Consider the following 21,090-nt stretch of genomic DNA (forward strand, 5'->3'; position numbering starts at 1 on the left):
AAGTAAATGAACGTGGAAGCCTTCTGTGTCTTCCCCATAATGCTGTCAATAGTGATCAATATCAAATTTGCCTTGATATTCTCCAAACATGACTTTTAAAGTTGCTTGGATCCTTTCTTCTGTGCGTAGGCACAATCCCGACTGAGTGAAGCATCTCAGCGCTTGGACCTGCTGAGGGATTCTCTGGACCACCGCCTGGCCGAGCTACCCGAGGACCACCCCAAGGCCAATGTCATCAAAGAGGAGATGGTGTTGTCGTCCTCACCAGCCTTCAGCTCTCGCCATGGCGCCCCCTATGTACACAACCAGTACAGCACCCTCAACAAGCCATCACCTCTCACTGGTATAAACTTACAAACCAGACTTAATCCCATCAAGACAGAAATCTTTAAAATGAGTTGGATGGTGTGCTCAGGTACCTTGCAGGTGCAGTTGCTAGGCTGTGTGGGATTGTTGGAGGTAGTCCCAGGGCGCAATAAGGGAACTGCTGTCATGCTGCCGTGTTACAGCCCCGGTGACACACGGTACTTCATGAGGGGCAACAAGGGCCTCTATGGTCGGAGTGGTTCAGTCAGCGGGAAAACGCCAAGCAAGACGGAGGAGCTCTCATGTACGTTCAATATAGTTGTTTACATCAGGTTTAGTCTTAACCTGTGAGATCTGTGAAATTCTGTAAACCAAGTAATAACGTGAAAAAAAGAACATATTTCCACGACGATAAGGCGCACTTCAAAGTGAGTATTGGATTGGGACATATGTCTAATAAATATAGTATATTGTTTGTGTACATATAGCTGAGGTGAGCACTGTGCTCAAGCTGGATAACACTGTGGTGGGCCAGACTGCCTGGAAGACTGTTGGGGAGCAGGCGTGGGACCAGACCTTCACTGTGGAGCTGGAGCGGGTTGGTCAAAGCAAATCATTGATATAATTATAACAATATTTATAATATTGGAACTATCATGTTTTTTTTAACCAAAAACTGTCTATGCTTGGTGTAGTCAAGGGAAATGGAGATTGCAGTGTACTGGAAAGACTACCGCTCACTGTGTGCTGTGAAGTACTTGAAGTTAGAAGAGTTCTTGGACAATCAAAAGCACACAGTTCAACTGGAGCTGGAACCTCAAGGCCTGCTGCTGGCTGAAGTACTAAATTCACAACGGAGAATTGTTTTCTTCAATAAGGGCTAGATGTACACTGATATGACAACAAACACTTGCCTGTCTTTTTACTTCTAGGTGACATTCTTCAACCCAGTTATTGAGAGAGCTCCTCGCCTCCAAAGACAAAAGAAGGTCTTCTCCAAGCAGCAAGGTTTTGACATATATTGTTTAGTTCCTCGTTTCAATGAATTTAATAGTTTGGGTGGGTGTGATATTTGCAAATGCTATCATCCTTCATTTTCCAATTTGATGTTGCTATTAGCAGCCTCTGGTGGTTGTAGTTAATATTCATTTTTTCATTTTCTTTGCCGCTTATCCTTTCAAGGCTTGCAGGGGGTGCTGGAACCTATTCCAGCCCACTATGGGCACTGGGCAGGGGACATCCTGAATTGGTGGCCAGCCAATCACAGGGCACAAAGAGACTGACAACCATTCACACTCACACTCATAGCTGCGGGCAATTTAGAATGTTCAATCAGCCTACCATGCATGTTTTTGGAATGTGGGAGGAAACCGGAGTACCCGGAGAAAACCCACACTGGCCTGAGGCAAACATCTGATCTCCGACACTGGTTATTCTGCATTTTAATGGGCACTTCCTTCATTGATTTGTACTGCATTCCATAAAGCAAAAATGCATGGATGACTCCCTAGTAGGGCGGGGTCTCTTTGCATCTCTTAAAATTGAAAATTGAGACCTTAGTTATCCATAAAATTAACAAAATTCATACTGATTGGCCAGCGTTGAGATTCAAACCATGAACCTCAGAAATGTGAGCAAGACATGCAACTACTAGTACAGTATTGTGTAGTATATATAACCAGTTAAATTTAATTATATATTCGCTCGGTACACTTGGAGTGTTTGTTTGCCCCTTCAGAATGCTGGTATTATTTTACTCCTAATTCATTTATATCATTAAAACTTTAAATATTTATTAGTGGCATGTGCATCTTTTCTGTTTAACCAGGGAAAGCGTTCCTTCGAGCTCGGCAAATGAATGTGGACATCGGCACGTGGGTCAGGCTTCTGCGAAATGCCATCCCCACCGTCAACAACTCTGGGACCTACAGCCCCAGCGCACATAACCTGGCACTCAATACTGGGTGAGGCATTTAGCACTGGCATGTGTCCTCTGGCATGTGTCCTCCACTCATCAGCAACCCTCGAAGCGTTCATCTTTTTGATGGACGGTTTAGCTCCCACGTTAACCAACCTCTTGTTTTTGTCTTTCACGCATCTTCCGCTGCTGTCCCTCCGCGTGTTACTCTCCTTTGTCTTGTGCGGCGATTTCAGGGAGATCTCCGTGGAGAAGCTAAGTCTGGATAGCGATTCGCCAATAAGGGGCGATTACAAGCGAGATGCCGAAGTGCACACACCGGTGAGACAGACAGACAGATGGAGGGAGATGTGTGGGTGGTGCAAAGAGTTTTCGCACAATCTAATTATTTCAATCACTGACTTAACCATTTCAGCATCATGGGTCACTACATTGGACATCTATTCAAAAGTTATCATTAGTTCAGGTTATATGAAGTCACAATAAAACTGTAAAATTCCCAGAAGAAAATACATACACATGGCACACTTTCCTAATTTGTCATCTTCATTTTTTCCCATGTTACTGTAACTAGTTTTTATTTATTATTTTATAATATTATATATCTTTTTTTATTAGTGTTAATGGGCTTCATTGTTTTTCATTTGTTTCTTTTTACATAATTGATTATTTGGGATCCTTTAGTTATATTTTATCTACAATTATTTACTATTTACATTTTTCCCCATATACTACAATTGTATTTCAAATGGGGGCTGCAAAAATAGTGTCCTGCAGGCCACAGTTGGTTCTTACGCCCCAAGTTTGAGACCATTGCCCATTTAAGAAAAACCTAATTCTTGCATGTAAGTGTTAATGGAGGATCAAATTCAAGGCCTCACTTTTAGAAATTAGAGATTAGCCTGCAACTGTGTCAATTGATAATTTAAAACTGCAAAACTGAATGATCAGAACATAGACAAAATATAGCGTGACCAATTGTCTCTACGAATTGTCACCAGCAAAACTAGTCTGCTGTCAAAAAATGACACCACCACCGCTTCCACTGTCATGTTTAGTGCAACACTTACTGTTGAAATGGATTTTGCTCAGGTATGCTAACACATTTTTGAAAAACAGTGTCCCAACCCTACCTTAAAGAACCCCAATATTCCATGTTTGTGTGTTGCACGCCATGACATTGTGTTTCTTTGTCTTTTTATGGCTGCCTGCGTCGTCATCTTCTCCTTCATTCCTCTCACATTCCTTGCCAGGACCGACCGCCAATCATTGAGCCCTTTACCCCCCCAGAACTCACCCCCGAGTGTCCTGTCCAATCCCCATCTGTCAACAGGTACAGAATCGCATGCCATAATACGTTATACAAAATACCGTCAGGAACATTTATTGGTTACTACTTCTTTTGATACACTAGCTAACTTTATTAAGTATATGCAATGATGTCGCGTAATACATCATCTGAAGCATTTTTTACGTATTACTATTTTGTCCACAATTATTCCATTTTGTCTCCAGTAAACAGAGAAAAGGTCCTCTGTCTCTACAAGACTTTAGGCTGATAGCCGTGTTGGGACGAGGACATTTTGGGAAGGTACTCTTTATTAACTAGACCCTCAACTGACCTTATCCCAGCCATTTTTTCAATGACATTGTGCATATCTCTCTCAAGGTGCTGTTGTCTGAGTTCAAGAAGACAGGCACAATGTTCGCCATTAAGGCACTGAAGAAAGGTGACATCATAGCACGTGATGAAGTTGAAAGGTGTGTATTTCACTGTATCCTCACATTTTACTGTTTTTATTAATACTCAAGATAAGGAATAATTCCTATCCAGGCTGTTAATGGTCATAATTCCATAATAGTGATACCTCTACTTACAAAGTTAATTTGTTGAATAATTCGTATCCAGGCTGTTAATGGTCATAATTCCATAATACAGTGATACCTGTCCTTACAAAGTTAATTTGTTGAAGCATTCATTCATAGATTCCCTTTACTCTTTCTAACATATCTCCTCCCATCTCCATCTTTTTTTTACTCTACTCTTGATCAAGTCTGATGTGCGAGAAGCGCATCTTTGAGGCGGTCAACATGTCGCACCACCCCTTCCTGGTCAACCTATTTGCCTGCTTCCAGACGCCAGAGCATGTGTGTTTTGTCATGGAATACACGGCAGGAGGTGATCTGATGATGCACATCCACACCGACGTCTTCACCGAGACACGGGCTGTGTATGTCTTGAAATTTTGTCATGAAAGCATTATGACTTTTTTTGTTGTTGTCGTGTTGGTGGGGGTTTGGTGACCATTCTGTTTTGTCAAATTTCAGGTTTTATGCTGCTTGTGTCGTTCTTGGACTACAATTTTTGCATGAGCACAAGATTGTGTACAGGTGAATAGAAACACTGAATAATTGCAGATTGAAATTGTAGGTATTTAAAGGTGCAGTGTTAATGCTCTAACTGTGGCTTATAAAAGTAACGTAGCCTTTTTTTGGGGAACATTTTGGATGTAATGTATTTTAACTCATTCCCTGCCAGAGATGACACTAGACATCCAATGCATTTGGACTTGGGACAGTTGGCAGCGATTTTTTTGCTGCCAGCGTCTCGTAGTCAAAATTAGTCACCTAAGTACACTATTAAAGTATTTTTGATACTTAGAAAGCCAAATAATTTAAAGATTTTATTTGCTGTCAAATTTTTGAGAATCGGAGATTGACCACAGATGTTCTGTTGTAGAGATCTGAAGCTGGACAACCTCCTCCTGGACACCGACGGCTACGTGAAGATCGCCGATTTTGGATTATGTAAAGAAGGTGCATGTTGATTGGTTACTGACAGATTGGTAGCCACATTGACTATAGGCCATATGATCCTCAATTTGGTTTTATCACCTAGGAATGGGTTACGGGGACCGCACCAGCACTTTTTGTGGGACGCCAGAGTTTTTGGCCCCCGAGGTCCTGACGGATACATCCTACACTAGAGCAGTAGATTGGTGGGGACTTGGAGTCCTCATATATGAGATGTTAGTAGGAGAGGTAAGAACGACACACAATCATATAAAACTAAATCACGTCAGAACTTATGAGCGTCTTTTGTCTGTCTGTAGTCTCCTTTCCCAGGGGATGACGAAGAAGAAGTGTTTGACAGCATTGTAAATGACGAAGTCCGCTACCCGCGCTTCCTTTCGACCGAAGCCATTGGTATCATGAGACGGGCAAGTATTTGCTAAATGTACACCGCCCAGTGACAAGCCTGCACGTTTCTGACATATATGTCCTCTCTGTTGTGTGTGAACACGAGCAGCTGCTAAGGCGAAACCCAGAGAGGCGATTAGGCTCTGGTGAGAAGGATGCCGAAGAGGTGAAGAAGCAGCCATTCTTCAGGGTAAGAAACCTCACTTCTATTTGAAGTCCTACTAGTGCAAGGGTGTCAGACTCGGGTTGGTTTGCGGGCCGCATTAACGTCAACTCGATTTGATGTGGGCCGGACCATTTTAGATGTATTTAGATTTTTTTTTAATAAATGGATTAAAAGAATTGGATCAAAAGCACTAACTATTCCATTTTTTATAGATATAAAACAATGTTTATTTGAGCTTTTTTTCTTAGTAAAGGAAAATCTCTTTTAATCATTATGTTCCATTATAAAGTGGAAAACAAAGTATTTTTATATATTTTTAGATTTTACAAAATGATTTTTGAACTCAAAACACAGAAAAAATACATTTATTGATTTAAAAAGGCAAAAATCAAGAAATCTATAATCTTCATTTTAATTTGATCCTAAAACAGAAAGTCAGTACTCATGATTTACTTTCTCGGGCCACACAAAATGATGTGGCGGGCCAGATTTGGCCCCTGGGCCGCCACTTTGACACATCTTCTAGTGGGAAAAAGGGTTGGTTGTCACAATTTGATTTCTTTCATGAATGTCTTCCCATTAAGTTTGACTTTGAATTATTTAATAAAGGGACAATACATATTAATGAATATATGTAACATTATAGGTGAAGGATCATTTCCATCTTTAATCCCTTGTGCATTTATCCAAAATACATGGGGATGGTTAGAAATCTGTTTTTGGGTTTATTTGTTAGAACATAGACTGGGAGGCACTGCTGCAGAGGAAAGTGACGCCTCCCTTCGTCCCCTCCATTGGTGACCGGGAAGATGTCAGCAACTTTGACGAGGAGTTTACCACTGAGCCGCCGGCCCTGACGCCTCCCCGAGAGCCCCGCGTTCTCACGCGCAAGGACCAGGACAGTTTCCTGGACTTTGACTACGTCTCAGACGTCTGCTAGTGAAGCGGGGATGTCGTTTGGTTACAGCCCTCACTCACCCCCTTTTCCACAGGATGATTGTTCCGTTAAAACACTGTGAATGAAAGTGGATGACACTGAAGTTACGGTCATTTTCCCACCGTCTGTGAGCTTTTTAGGGGCACAGGTTGAAGGAAATTGGGTAAATTATTAGCGGGACATAATACGCAAGATTCGACTTGCTGCCTCTTATTTACGATGCCTTACATTTGTACTCATATCAAACCACGGACCAGTAAATTTCTTATGTTGTCTAGTCTTTGTATAGTACAGGAATAGTGACCAGATGAGCTGCAAACATATTTGCCACTGTTTTTATTTTTTATTTTTAAAGAATAGAGAAAATATGACCTGTCAAAAGCGTGAATCCACTAATGAGTAATTCTCACATTAAGCTACGACAGGGATTTTTCCACAGGGTAAACAACCACTGTCTTGACGTCAACACTGTCAATGTCTTCTATTTATGCTGTATGAATTTTCATTGGTGACTTTCTTCACAGCAGCATATGGTGCACATGAACTTTTTGACAGTTGCAATAATCCCAATACAATGCCCTCAAACAGGTTTTTAAATTGGATTCACTTGGGAAATGATATTTGTAATAAAATGCCAAGAAAAAGTAGAACGTGGCACAAATATCCAAGCACCATCTCTGTTGGTGTCATTAAAAATATATGTGAACTCTTACTAATGCCTTATCTACTCTTTGGTCCTTTTTTGCTTGAGTATCTTGGGGAATTTGAACAGGTGCATGTTTCTCTATGACTCATATTGAACATAGGGTGGCCATTTTCACAACACAAATGAGGACATTGTTCTGTTTCCTAAGAAAGGAAATATTGCAACATCCAATTCCAGTGCACTCCTAACAATGTCATTTTCTAAATATCAATGGAATCAAATTGTGATTCGAAGATAGGTTGCTCATGAGAAGACAATTTATACAATATCAGCATGATGTGGGCCTTTGGTTGAAAGTGGTTTTCTTATTATTATGCAGAAAACTATATCACCATCATTAACTACTAGGTCTATCCACCTGCTTAAATGTATACTTTCTATGAGTTTTTCTCTGAATCGGCGACCAGGACCAAAACACTACCTGTTAGGGCATTATACCTCTTTTCACCAGGTTACTAAAGTTTCAGCAACACAACTCTAAACCTATTAAGTTATCACATTTCTATCTGGATCTCAGGCTGCTTATTTTTGTTGTATCTGCCCACAGAGACAGTCACTTTGTGCAATGTCTTCATGTTTTTAATCCGTACATTGGCACATTTGCTTGAGTTTTCGTGACTTAATGTACAACCTATTGTATGCTTTTGTTATTTTTTTATTTTGTTGTTGTGGTTGGCACGTCGGCCACACAGTGGGGAACCTGGTTTAAGTCCAGGTCGGTCCACCTGTGGGGAGTTTGCATGTTCTCCTCTGGGCCTGTGTGGGTTTTCTCTGGGTACGCTGGTTTCCTCCCACATTCCAAAAACATGCATGGTAGGCTGATTAGGCACTAGGTATGAGTGTGAGCATGAATGGTTGTTTGTCTCCTTGTGCCCTGCGATTCGCTAGCCACCATGGTGTCCCCTGCCTCTGGCACAAAGTCAGCTGGAATAGGCTCCAGCACCCCCGCGACCCTAGTGATGATAAAGTGGTTCAGAAAGTGAGATGAGATATGTGCCCTTCTACTTATTTCTGCATCTGTCACATGTACCTACCTAACTTTCATTGATCTTCGCCTCCCTGCATACCTTTCCATATGTGGTTGTCTTTCTACCTGAATGTTGTCAACATGTTTGCCTGCTGACCTGCCTGCACTTGCTCCAGCCCCCCCATATGAGGCACTGTTGAGCTCCGCTCCATGGGGAGCTCCATTTTTCAAGATGTCGTCGCTGGAACAGAGGCTGTCGCGAATCGAGGAGAAATTAAAGCAGGAAAATGAAGAGGCTCGGCGGAGTATGGACCTCAAGATCGACGTGAGTCCCCATAGATCCCACGCAAGACCAAGTGAGTGTCCAACAGGATGTGTCCGCCAAGGGTCGCGATAAACTATGTCGGGAGAAAAAAGCGAAAGAGTCGGAGGGTGGGAGTGAAGGAGATCGGCTGTTATGCTCCTCCTTAGCAGCTATGTTAGTTAGCTAAATAAACAAACACCGACGTAGGCATGACGTTTTGTTGTTTCACTGTAACGTGTTTGTTAAATGTTATGATCAATTCCAAATGTGTTTTTATTAAGGTTGTTTTCCTATGCCCCGTTGTCAAGGAGTATGAAGCGATCAGTCACCTCCAGAATATATTGGGCTAATGTGCTGTCAAATATGCTAAGCTAAAGTGCTAAGAGACAGCGAGGGGCCCGTTGTAAAGCACCAAATGCTTATATCTTGTGGCCTTTTGTGTATGTCATTCGTAGCTTGCCCTCAGTGTGTCGGTTTGACGTTGTTTACCGTGTCTTATGGTAATTTACCCTGCTGCAAGATCTCATTTTACTGCCAGATTTCACCCTGAGAAGACGGTGGCTAACACATAGTAGCTCATCAATTAAAGCACCATCACGTTTTCATAAAACAAATAATTGCATCCAACTTAACTAACTCATAGTTTTGCATAAATAGGCCTGGTTGATAAAACTTAATATAACGTAAAAGATTGTTTAAGATAGTGGTTGCATTTTAAACATTAGATCCTTCGGCCAATCAGTGTTTTCCTTTTTTCCATGATTATAAAGTGAAACTGCAAAGCTCTCCTGACTTAAAATTAATATTTACTCTTTCTGAGCGATTCCTTTTAAAGCACACGTCTAATTGTGTCAAATTTTTGCTGTCCTCATGAATTGAAGGATCCTCCAAATGGTCTAGTAGTATATATATGGTTGCTGTTTTTAAATACTAGTAGAATTTTCAGAGAAAAACAACTGTTCTATTGATGATTGAAATTGCTATATCCATAAATGCATCATTCTTAACACATGAGGAGTGATGCTCTGGAAGCTGGGCTGTTCATTTAAACTAGGAGGAATGGCTGTAAAATTCACATTTTATTGTGCAATTTACTGCACTAGACGTCCAATTCATCAATTGAAGGATCCTCCTTCATTTTTATACATATATATAAAGATAAGAGTGTATGTGTAGTATGAGAGAGCAATTTGTGGGTGTCTTTCTACGTGGTAATGTCGTAGTAGTTGCAGTGCAGTAATGTGCGTGTGTGTGTTGTATTTTCTTTCCCCCGTCTAGTCATCGTGATCCAGCTCAGTCCTGCTCCAGCTCCTTCCCAACGTGCAGGTATCATTCAATCCATCGCTCTATCTGCCAAAGCACTACAACCTCCCAGCTCTCTTGTACCCTCTCACAAGGCCAACCCCATCATCTACCTACCTACCTACCACCCATTTCCCTTTTTATTCTCTTTCACATTGTCTCATCACCATATCTCAGCGGGTCTAATTTCCTCACTCAACCTGTTATTTTATCAGTCTAATTCCTGTCAGGAAAGGCCTCATAATTATACCACAACTCACATTTAGGTTTAAGTCCTGACTCACAGGCAAATATTTACTTTACTTTTTATACTCATGGAAGGCTTTTACTACCAGACCTCCCAATCAAAATAAATTGAACGTCTTGTGCCGTCAATGGCACTGAAAGAGTAGCAGCAATAAGTAGGATTTCTATTGTTGGAATTGAATGCAATTTTAGAGGGTTATTGGGGCCTTTAGTGTATTTCTGTTTTTATTCATTTAAACTATAAATTGCTTTGATCAACATTGTATTAAGTTATAATTATTTTTTCATAGAAAATGAATAAATATTAATTAATAATTATAATTTAGACCTGGGCTCCACACACTGTATGTGAGCATAACATTTTGGGTACTGTAGACTACAATTGTTTACCAAATGTAAATGGCTTATATACTTGCCTGCAGTGTGTTAGATTACCTTTTAGAACTACATATTTCCCCCATTCTTGTATGCACAAAGGAAAAATTCATTTCCTACCATTTTTAATTGGTACCATCCTAGTTGACTTTTGGGTATAGGTGGACTACATCCCAAACATGTTACCAATCGGGTCACCATGGTATGACTTAAGAGGTTCCTTTGTACAACATTGAATTTTAGGCACACATTGTGCGTTATTATACTGGCAACTCATGTAGGAGATATTTTTCTTTTATGATTTATGAATCATCTCCTTTCAAAGGCCAAGGCAGTTCCTTGACAGGTATTCTGTTTATATTTGACACATCCCCCTCAAATCACACCTTCCTTCATCTTTCCATTTCTTCTCTTTCCTGTCTGAGCGTCAGCGAGTGGCAGGGTTGCGTTTGTGTCTTCATGTGCGTGTGTGTGCCACGCGGTTGTCCAATGATTAACCACAAGTTATCCCGGAGGCGGACAACCGCACAGTGCATGTGGCTTTTGCACGTCGCATTTTAGATATTTTTGGCGGGTGGTAGTGTTTGTTTGTTTTTGACACAGTCTCTAATCCAGCATCCCCGGAGTGCGGTGAACACTCGTCGTCTTCTCTCATGTTTGTTTTCTCCCGTAACTGGACAAACAACTAACTAACTTCCAGCTGTGCTATGGCCGATGTTCCTCCCCACCTGGAGGGGGCGGCACCTGCAACCTTATGCCTGTGTTTGCCTCTTCATCTTTTGGCTCCATGTGCCCGTGTGTGTCCACAAATCTGGAGCCGGCCAAACTGTGGCGATGCAATCTTACTAACCCTTTTCCTCCTCACTAAGTGGTTTTCCCTCGACAGGCTCTGGAATACAAGTAACCGAGACATTCTTGGGCATGGAGGCGAGCATTCCCAGCAAAGCTATTGGTTTTACTGCTATACAATAACACCCAGTTGCACTGGCTACAGAAAAGTCAGATGCAAAAATATAACCCAAAATAGGCAATCAGCCTATATTCCTTAATTGAACCAATTATGTTTTCAAATGTTTGAGATGTGTCAATAAATTGCACATTTCTCAACAATATGATAGCAAGAAAAACAATCTATTTGTGACGTCTGAGGCTCTATGAAGCTCAACATAACTACCACATGCTCGTTATGGCACCTCAGATACCAGATTTCTCTGTGCACACGAATCACATGTATCAATTCAGTATAGGTAAATGTCCCAAGTTTGTGTATACAACCAATCTAGACACTGTCATATGAGCTCAAGCGAGAACCAAACTTGACTCATTGGGTGCCATTGATGGCGATTTACATTCAATCCATTTAACTGGGAAGAACTGGCAGCAAATTAACTAATGCTCTTTACTGCCAGTTTAAATAGATTAGCTTTCTCACAGTAACAAACTAATTTAAATTCACAGCAGGGTGAGAAGAGCCACATTATTTGATGGCTATAAGTGTGAATGGCACTAAAAGATTTACTAGTATTTTTTTAATGACTTGTTAAACTTCAAGGTAAACCGAGGAACCCTAGGATGTGTGTATATATGTATATGTATACTTAATAATAAGTAGTAAATATGGAATATATAATTTCCATATTTTGGGCCGCGTACCCAGTAGGCGGGGGGAAAAATCAGTTGTTCTGACAAATGGAAGTCTTCTCTCACATGGTTTTTGAGAAACTCCTGGCCACGGTTTCATAAAATACGGTAATCATTTCGCTGGGTATGGTTTTCACACAGTCATAAATGAAGGCTTCGCCATGTTGTTTGACAAGCACGCTTCTGGTATGAAAAAAAAATTATTACTGCGTGCCCCTAACTGATCGTTCCCTCTCCCGGCACCAGCCCTTCAGCTGCCCCTGGCCAACGATGCTGGAAGCCGCTCATCATCTTCAGAAAGCTCACCACAGCACCACCCTTGCCGCCCTAGAAACATACTCAACCTCCCCACCCCACAGTACGGCCTACAGAAGAGCCTAGAGAAGTATGCGTGGACACAAACTCATATTCATAACCTCACACAATGCATCAATGCTCTTCTGACCTTGTTTTCATTAATGCTTTCGGGGTTAATGGTCACTACAGTATACCTGTTTAAAATTCGTCAATGGCTTAACTCATACTGGCTGCCCAGAAATATATTTTTACTAGTTTGATGTATATTTTCTTTGTCATTTTAACAGAGCGGCTGAATACTATTTACATGATTCCTTTTTGCATGCAATACTTCATTTTATACCAAATGTTCTAGGAATTTATTTTATTTGTATTATCCATTGCGAAATGTGTGTGGACAACACTGATTTATCAATTGGGTGTCACAATATTGACCCACCGGCCCCAGATTTGAAACCCCTATCCTCTATTATAATGAAAATATTTAAGAAGCAAAAACACCTTATAATTCATGAATGAAAGGGGAAAAATAAATTGTATCTGTATTTTTGTGTTTGTCCCCACAGTGCTGAAATTGACCAGAAATTGCAAGAGATTATGAAACAAACGGGTTATCTCAAAATTGACGGACAGGTGAGTTATTGACGAAACTAATTGACAAAACGGTAAGTAGCGGGAATGTTCATTTGTAACAACTTTGACAGAGGTATCCAGCTGAGGTGACAGATTTATTTAATGAGGGGGAGATTGGCAGCGGGACGTGTGGGCAGGTGTTTAAAGTGCGATTCCAGAAGACTGGCCATGTCATTGCTGTCAAAGTAAGTTGTTCTGATTTTCCTTTATGCTGGTCTAGTAATGAATGTGTAATTTTAAGATCTGTGTGTCTTTCTATGTCCTTAGCAAATGCGGCGGACAGGAAACAAGGATGAGAACAAGCGGATCCTCATGGACCTCGATGTGGTGCTGAAAAGTCACGACTGCCCTTATATCATCCAATGCTACGGTGCCATAGTTACTAATGTGGGTATTCTCCAAACTGTTTAAAACTGATTCTTTTTATTCAAGTTTAGTTGTATTTAGTATATAATTTACTTCTTTGAATTCAGTTTTTAGATTTGAAATGTTTAGTTTTTGGTTTTAGTTTGGATTTTTTTTGTTTGAAACAAATATCATTATGGTGTCCCCTGCCATATTAATATTTAGATAACATTTTGTATGCTCTCAATATTACAGACAGATGTATTTATTGCCATGGAACTGATGGGGACATGTGCTGAGAAGCTGAAGAAGAGAGTCCAAGGTCCCATCCCAGAACAAATCTTAGGAAAGATGACTGTTGCAGTAAGTGAATCAATGAAGTCCGGTAACAATGATGAGTTGAATGACTTAAATAACTCAGTTTACAAACATAACTATCAATGAGAGATACGTTTTGTGGAGATCAGTTTTCCCACATGAACTAGGCAGAAATATTTGGTCACAAAAAGTATCATAAACAGCTTTTAGTTAGTTATGAATGATAAAAAAACGAAAGAAATACATAATTAGCAAAAATATGTTAAGAAGTATTTTATTATTTGTAATTGTAATATTAATGAAAAGGCTTTGCTTGTTTAAATGCTGGGCTTTAATTCTCACTGTGTTCTGCCTCTAGATAGTGAAAGCCTTACTCTATCTGAAAGAAAAACACGGTGTCATCCACCGAGATGTCAAACCCTCCAACATTCTACTGGATGCAAAAGGTCAGATCAAACTATGCGACTTTGGTATCAGTGGACGCCTTGTTGACTCTAAAGCAAGGACTCGCAGCGCTGGCTGTGCGGCGTACATGGCGGTGAGTGACAACAAATCATCAAAAACAGATATAAATATTTCTTAAAGATATCACATAGACAAGGTGTCATGAATATTTGATTAAGTAACATAAAATATCTTAAAAATCATTTAGATTTGTTTCATTATTATGTTTTGATCCCTACAGCCTGAGAGAATAGACCCTCCCGATCCCACCAAACCTGACTACGATATCCGAGCCGATGTGTGGAGCCTTGGCATCTCTCTGGTAAGATTCTTCTTTACAGATATAATTTAAAAAAATAATAATTGTAATGTGTATTAAGACCTATATCAATTGTGAGGTTGTCTTTGCTTGCACTGATGACTGTCACTGTCACCTGGGGTGAACTAGGTGGAGCTGGCCACAGGACAGTTTCCCTACAAGAACTGCAATACAGACTTTGAGGTTCTGACCAAAGTACTGCAGGAAGATCCCCCTCTGCTGCCACTCAGCATGGGATTCTCCCTTGATTTCCAGTCCTTCGTCAAAGATTGGTAAGCTAAACACATATAATCAACACTATTATACTAGAATATTCACAGGAACTCCTTTTCCTCTCCACAGCCTAACTAAGGATCACAGAAAAAGGCCAAAATACCACCAATTACTGGTAAGTCATCAAAGTATTAACAAAAAGCTGATGCACATTAGTTATCTGCAAATGCACGTTAGATAATAACGTTAAATAAGCATAGATTAAATAAGCATGTTATAAATTACGTAACCCGTCAAATGCTAGATTGTCATTCACATTTGAAAAAAAAAAAACCTGTTTTGAGTTACAAGCATGGTCGTGGTCAATGAATCTAAGTGCCACTCTGTACCTAAATTGTTTTAAATCCAGCCTGAGCAATCTTCTTTGCATCCCTTTGTTCCAGGAACATCGCTTCATCCGACGTTACGAGGTGCTTGAGGTGGACGTGGCTGGTTGGTTCCAAGCAGTGATGGATCGCACCGAGTCGCCTCGTAGCAGTCAGTGTTACAGTCATCAGCACCAGCTCCACGCCTCACTCTTTAGCAGGTAGCCCGCAGGGAGTCCCTCGACCGCCAATAGCTCAGCCGTCTTCTCAAATGTAGTCACGCCTCAGCCGAAAGAAGCTAAGCCCAGCCTTAGACTCTGTGCACCAGAGAAGCCCTCGAAGAGCGGGATGATGATAACGACAGATTTATTTTGGAGGGGTGGCAAATATGATGAAGGAAGGAAATGATGGATGGATAGCATGGTCTATCTGGACAGGCAGACATGGAAAACGGGTGTGCGCTGTAGTTAGTTTGTGAGATTTGTGCGCAATTAGTAGTCGATAATATTGTCGCTTTTTTGTAGCTGTTTAGGCATAAATGCCACTGTCGCGTCCACATCTGTTAACTATATTCAGATATGAATATATTGTCACGAGCCATCTAATTAAGATTTTTTTTCACGTAATGTGCTCCCATTGACAGGACATTTGTCGCAGTCAATGGCAGCAAATGAATTAATCATTTTAAATTTGTATATGTTTAGATTTGTGGTATTAGAATACTATAACTCAATCTAGATGAATTTAATAATAATTTAATGATGTGAGAGTTAATAGCAATCCAAGTCTCACTTTTTGAGTTATATACTGAAGTATGAACTTCTAAATTAATAATGATTATATAATATATTAACTTTTCTACATTTTTTTAATTTATCGACATGTACCTGTAACACACGCAGATAATTTTTAACACTTCACACATTTAACACTATTGTATCTAAAAAGGGACACACTACTAGTGATTAGGCAAATATTACAGTTCATATGATAAAACTATCAACTCATAACTTTACATAGTGTTGTAAGTACCCATTATCTTATGAATGCAAAACTATATAGCTGAGTTTAAAAAAAGAAAATAGAACACTCATGACATAATTTAATGATTGCCGTTAGATATTACATTCAAAACTATTTAATTTCACAGGTAAATATTGCCTTAGCCATCATTTATATCATGCATTGTAACAAATGCTAATATTTAGTAATAGTTTAAGAATTTTGTTTAATTTTGATTTTTTAAAATTAGCTTTCATCTAACTTTTAAATCAGTTTGACAATAATATGTAACTGACTTTAATGTGATTCCTCAAAAAGGGGTTTTATCAAGACTATTCAAAAACTAGTTTAGCTTAAAGAGCATAAACTTGAATGTTAATTTTCTGCAATTAGGTTGTTGAGGATTGTTAGGTTAGTATAGGAAAGACTTGACTGACTAGGCACCAAAGCAAATCACTGACAGAGACACGCAATGAGTGGTACTGAATGAGCGAGGTCAAAGCTAAGTGTCAAAAAGGGAAAGTGTGAGACGTGATAGGTGAAGATGGCAGTAAAGATGTGTGGAAAGATAAGAAAGGTCATGAAGAAAGTCTAGGTAAAGTTTGAGACAAAGTAAAGTTTAGTATGTGCCAAGAGTGAAAAGTGACAGCCACCGTTGTACAAAGCTTTCATAGCTAGTTGAACATTTGTGTTCCGTCGAAACTATTTATTTTATGCTGCTACTATTTTTATTATTTAATTGTGTTGATTGCTTTAGACGCTGCCGTCACGTTTTTTTCCCCAAAGTTCCAAATACTTTTGCCAAATACGTGAACTCCAATGCAAAGTCCGCACGTGTTTTTTTACCAAATACCGACCAGAAAAGCACTAACACGTGACACAATTTAACCCCTTCACACTTCACGTAATTCGTACAACTAATCAAAGTCATTACACCATAGGCGGGTTATCTGTCTGTCTGTCCAGATGCTTTAGGAGGTCATGCCCATCCACTGAAAGTTTGACAACTCCACACCAAAGGTTGTCCACAACCCAACAAATACATTACTAATGTAATACTGTTGTTATTGATTGCTATCGGCTATGATATATATGAAATCTCCGTTTTTGAAAGGCTAAATGTACAGAGGGAGACTGGCGCACGCTGACTTACGACAGAGGCCGAGCAGTCCAAAAATGAATGGGTAATTAATGGAGCTCTGAGTGACGCCCGATTCGGGTGACTATTCATTCCGAAATGTGAATGTGAATTATCATGTCAACTGAAAAAGCCTAACCTGCCCATCCCGATTTTTTCATCAGATACAGCAGCATGCACCTTTAATATTCCAGTCACTTATATTTTATTGGTAGACATTGAACATTAACTGTGAAACCAGACATTTTTCTCATCTCATCTCCACTTTGGTCGCCGGGGGTGCTGGAACCCATCTCAGCAGACTTCGGGCCATAGGCGGGGGACAACACCCTGAATACAGTTTAAAATAAATGTTGAACTAAAATAAATATTCATTGTAAACCCCCACCCCATTTGTGCTGTAATCCCCTAAAAACAAAGTAAAAGCTTGACAGAGAAACAAAGTCCAATGGAATAATCTATTAAATAATTTAGCTAGATTAACATTTACCAAAAAAAACAATAGACTAAAACTGGAATGAATTATATTTTACAACATCTGCTATAACCAATTCATAAATTTGATTTATTGCCACCATTCCAAAACAGCATTTTATATTTACTCAAATGATCTTCATCAACAGCAACCTATGAGCAATGAAGGATATTTTGAAATAAGAAATGTAACAAAATCTATATTTAACCACTTTGAGAATGCACTGCTTGTTTCACTCATTCCATACCATATAGAACCCTACTAGATAGACGTCCAATCCGCTTGAACTAGGGTGTCATTTTGGTCTGCCCGGCCATAAGTCTGCTTTAGCTTTGTGGAAACTTTGTCTTGACTTTAAAGCCACAGTTTACATCCACAATGTTCACCTGTACACATTCAGGTGCTATGGAATCCATTCATAGTTAACACTGAATCTGTGTCGCGCCCCCCCCCCCCCCACACACACACACACACACCCCCCCAGACCCCAATCTCACTCCCATTGGAATTCCTCACGTGTATCCAGTCTCCCACTGTTTAACGTTCTTTTGTTTATAAGATGTGTACCGACATGCTCTATATGCCACTTGGATTGTAGAAAACAGGGGTGTGGGCCCGGTATTGACCCATCTGATTTAGTATGGCTTGTGGAGAACTTTGGACGAATGGAGGTTAAAATTTTTAAAAAAGCCCCCCACCTCTGCTGTAGAGACACCAAATATTTAAAGCGGTCCCACCCAGGCTTGATGTGTATATTAGTTTGCAGGCTGTGTATAGAAACAGTGAAGCTATCTGCTAGCGCCTACCTGAGCTGTGCCTTGGCGTCTAGCAGCGGATTTTTCTCCCCCAATTAACTCCCCCCTCTTACCCCATGTATGTATTTGTTTGTTTGAAATCCCATCTGTAAGTAAACCAAATATCATTGTCACTATGCAGTCGTGCAAAATTGTGTGGGCTTGGTCTGAGCGGTACGTTATAAAGACTCCCACCGTCGTTTAGTGTGACACAACCAGTTTCAGTTAGCTGATACTTATTTATGGATTGTACTGGGAGGGACGGATTTTCTTAGCTTGTTTCTTGATTCTTTCTTTTCGGGGGGAGGGACTACATATATAACAATGCTGTCAAGCAGGGGTGAAGAACCAACACTACAGGCCATATACAGCAGGGAAATTAAGATTCAATACGCTTTGCTCCCACAGAAATGCCCCATTTTTAAGTAAACCTCATAAATTGCAACTCTTTATTTTCTCTTTGATATTTAGGCTAATTGGACCCTGACGCGTGTAAAAACAAAGAATTATCTTTTCACATGATGTAGTTTCTGAGGAAAAATGATGTCCACATCAATGGTTGTCCAAAATTTAACATTGTAGTCTTTGACAACCAAGAAAATGTGATCAGGTCATATGAGGTTAATTTCAATTGAAATAGATAAATAAGCTGTCTAATTTAACACCAAAGCACATTTAAGATGTACTTTTTTTCCCTTAAATACATCAATTAGTGCAACTTCACAATTTATTATTGGCAGTAATCTATAATCACATGTAATATGCACATTGCAAGTAGTTACAAATTCCTCTTTTGTTTATTTCTTTATCAGCAAACTCAAAAATTGAACAGATTTAATGTTTTAATTTGACCCACAAACCCTGATGACATTTTGCCTGTGTGTAAAAAAAAAAAAGGTTCTTCGTTCACCCGCTGTAATATCTCTTAAGTCCATGTCGTTGTCCGAGCTGTTTCCTTTTGCTTGGTTTTTGGAGGATTGCACATGACTTGTTTTTTTTTTTTTTGCCAGGAATGTTGAATTATTTTTTGATAAGCTCTTGTGTCAAGCTCACAATTCCACTTCATCGTCACACCACACGCAGTGTTTGTTAGAAAGCTCTCTTCCTTTATTTGATTCTTTTCACTTAGCTGTACACAAGTCTACCAAAAGTCTGTATTGAGGATTTATTTTAATTATTTTAATTGTGTCTTTTTACGATCATTGTATTTGATGATTTATACAATGTATGCTTTTAAAGTTTTTATAAGTTTTTATGATGGATATTATTCAGGGCAAAGATGACACCAAATTGAACAAATAGATTAATAGTATAAATAGAGTGGATCCTCCAAAGTTAAAGATTTTAAAGACAACACAGAAATGAAATTTATGACAGCATTGAAGAGGACTCGGCATACTGAGCAATAATTATTCGATATCAATGATATACATACATTAAGTGTAATTTTGCTTTAATGTAGTTCCATGATACAGTGCTTAACTTTGTTTGAATACTTTTATGACCATTAAGAATGTAAAAAAATGTTACATAGAGTAACCTGTACAGATGATAAAAGATGTTATAATATTTCACTTTTGTTCATTTTGCCATGAGGGAAGTTGTTTCAAATTTGGAACAGCTTGAAAGTCACACAGGAGCGATTCAAATAGATTTATAGTTTATGTCCATCTGCTTCTCGCCGCCCCTTCATTATTATTATTGTTATTATTATTGCATCTTGTTGTGTATGATCAGAAATCTCGATCACTTTTCACAATTGGAGTTATAAATTGTGTGATGTTGCTTTAGTTTTCTCTCCATCAGAAAATACCGTTTGCCCTGCTTTTGACTTGAGTTTTTTTTTTTTTATGATTTTTTATATTCTTCCTGGTTTGTTTCATGCTGTAGCAAGTGAACCTATTGGTCAAAATACAAGAGCTTTTCTTTTATTTTCTAAAGGCTGTCGTGACTGATGTTGCACTTGTCATTTATTTTTATTAGGATTATTGGGGGGGGGGGGGGGGTTGTCTCCTGTTGCAGACTGACCCACTCTTATTTTTGTAAGAGTCACAACTGTTTGTTTGTTTTTGTCTTATTTATGTGACGCAGTAAGAAAGAACTTCATTCAACGGTGTATTTTCTTCACTGATTCTATATATATATATATATTTATTATTTTTCTTGATTGTTGTTTGTGTGTGTGTGTGTTTGTGTTTTATTTAAAACACATGACTTGATATAGAATTATTTTAATGTACCCAAATGCAAACACACAGTCAGGACATTTAGCTTTACTGGTGTAAACTCTTGTTTTATTTAATTTATTTTTTCACTTATATACTTTGTTCCCAAAATACAGAGATATGTTCACTAAGTTTGGAATTTTGGCAAATTCTTATGAATCAGATATTTCCTGCTTATGATGAGTTTTGAAATTCATTTTCATTTTGTTGTTTCTGTAGCTTGGTTAGCATATTTTTGCTGTAAAGACAAGAGAACCAACATATTGTTGGCGCCACCATTCTTATTTTATTTTTTTTGGGGAAGGGGGGCATCACAAAGATGTATGTTTCAGAACTCACAGCTTTATTGCACCATTTGTTTTTGGTTTTTTTTGCTGTAAAATTCCTGTTCCACACAACCCATGGTCTCATTGGAAAAAAAACAACAACGAATAAATGCCATTATATTGTGAA

At 39.2% G+C, this 21,090-nt stretch overlaps 2 protein-coding genes across 5 annotated transcripts in view; both read left to right on the forward strand.

Annotated features, from left to right (window-relative positions):
* The window catches only part of pkn1a (protein kinase N1a), a 26,617-nt gene extending 19,377 nt beyond the window's left edge, over nucleotides 1-7,240 (forward strand). For all 3 annotated transcript variants that reach the window (XM_077718126.1, XM_077718125.1, XM_077718124.1), the window contains 17 exons: nucleotides 130-343; nucleotides 416-610; nucleotides 795-904; nucleotides 1,002-1,145; nucleotides 1,239-1,314; nucleotides 2,135-2,270; nucleotides 2,461-2,545; nucleotides 3,478-3,557; nucleotides 3,740-3,815; nucleotides 3,894-3,985; nucleotides 4,279-4,455; nucleotides 4,553-4,615; nucleotides 4,965-5,041; nucleotides 5,124-5,266; nucleotides 5,338-5,445; nucleotides 5,535-5,615; nucleotides 6,328-7,240. In XM_077718126.1, coding sequence (XP_077574252.1) covers nucleotides 130-343; nucleotides 416-610; nucleotides 795-904; nucleotides 1,002-1,145; nucleotides 1,239-1,314; nucleotides 2,135-2,270; nucleotides 2,461-2,545; nucleotides 3,478-3,557; nucleotides 3,740-3,815; nucleotides 3,894-3,985; nucleotides 4,279-4,455; nucleotides 4,553-4,615; nucleotides 4,965-5,041; nucleotides 5,124-5,266; nucleotides 5,338-5,445; nucleotides 5,535-5,615; nucleotides 6,328-6,531 — 2,061 coding nt within the window. In that variant the 3' untranslated portion in view covers nucleotides 6,532-7,240. The remainder of the gene's footprint in view (nucleotides 1-129; nucleotides 344-415; nucleotides 611-794; nucleotides 905-1,001; nucleotides 1,146-1,238; nucleotides 1,315-2,134; nucleotides 2,271-2,460; nucleotides 2,546-3,477; nucleotides 3,558-3,739; nucleotides 3,816-3,893; nucleotides 3,986-4,278; nucleotides 4,456-4,552; nucleotides 4,616-4,964; nucleotides 5,042-5,123; nucleotides 5,267-5,337; nucleotides 5,446-5,534; nucleotides 5,616-6,327) is intronic.
* Nucleotides 7,241-8,405: 1,165 nt separating this feature from the next.
* Nucleotides 8,406-17,710, forward strand: map2k7 (mitogen-activated protein kinase kinase 7). 2 transcript variants are annotated; one of them, XM_077718129.1, is made up of 12 exons: nucleotides 8,407-8,557; nucleotides 9,784-9,831; nucleotides 12,316-12,454; nucleotides 12,933-12,999; nucleotides 13,071-13,184; nucleotides 13,267-13,386; nucleotides 13,600-13,707; nucleotides 14,021-14,200; nucleotides 14,348-14,428; nucleotides 14,555-14,697; nucleotides 14,768-14,813; nucleotides 15,082-17,710. In XM_077718129.1, exons 1-12 carry the CDS (start codon nucleotides 8,434-8,436, stop codon nucleotides 15,226-15,228), a joined length of 1,317 nt encoding a protein of 438 aa, XP_077574255.1. In that variant the 5' UTR covers nucleotides 8,407-8,433; the 3' UTR covers nucleotides 15,229-17,710. The 2 variants fall into 2 exon arrangements, with proteins under 2 accessions (XP_077574256.1, XP_077574255.1); XM_077718130.1 differs by lacking the exon at nucleotides 9,784-9,831 and having other exon boundaries at nucleotides 8,406-8,557.
* Nucleotides 17,711-21,090: the final 3,380 nt, after the last annotated feature.

The sequence above is a fragment of the Stigmatopora nigra genome, chromosome 6, assembly GCF_051989575.1.
Source record: "Stigmatopora nigra isolate UIUO_SnigA chromosome 6, RoL_Snig_1.1, whole genome shotgun sequence".
Classification (NCBI taxonomy): Eukaryota; Metazoa; Chordata; class Actinopteri; order Syngnathiformes; family Syngnathidae; genus Stigmatopora; species Stigmatopora nigra.

Excerpts from the sequence above, each read along its gene's own strand:
- map2k7 (XM_077718129.1), top strand. The coding sequence starts at position 8,434 with ATGTCGTCGCTGGAACAGAGGCTGTCGCGAATCGAGGAGAAATTAAAG. Across the intron at positions 8,558-9,783 it reads TAGATCCCACGCAAGACCAA|TCATCGTGATCCAGCTCAGT; the intron begins GTGAGTGTCCAA and ends TCCCCCGTCTAG. Across the intron at positions 13,708-14,020 it reads TAGGAAAGATGACTGTTGCA|ATAGTGAAAGCCTTACTCTA; the intron begins GTAAGTGAATCA and ends TTCTGCCTCTAG.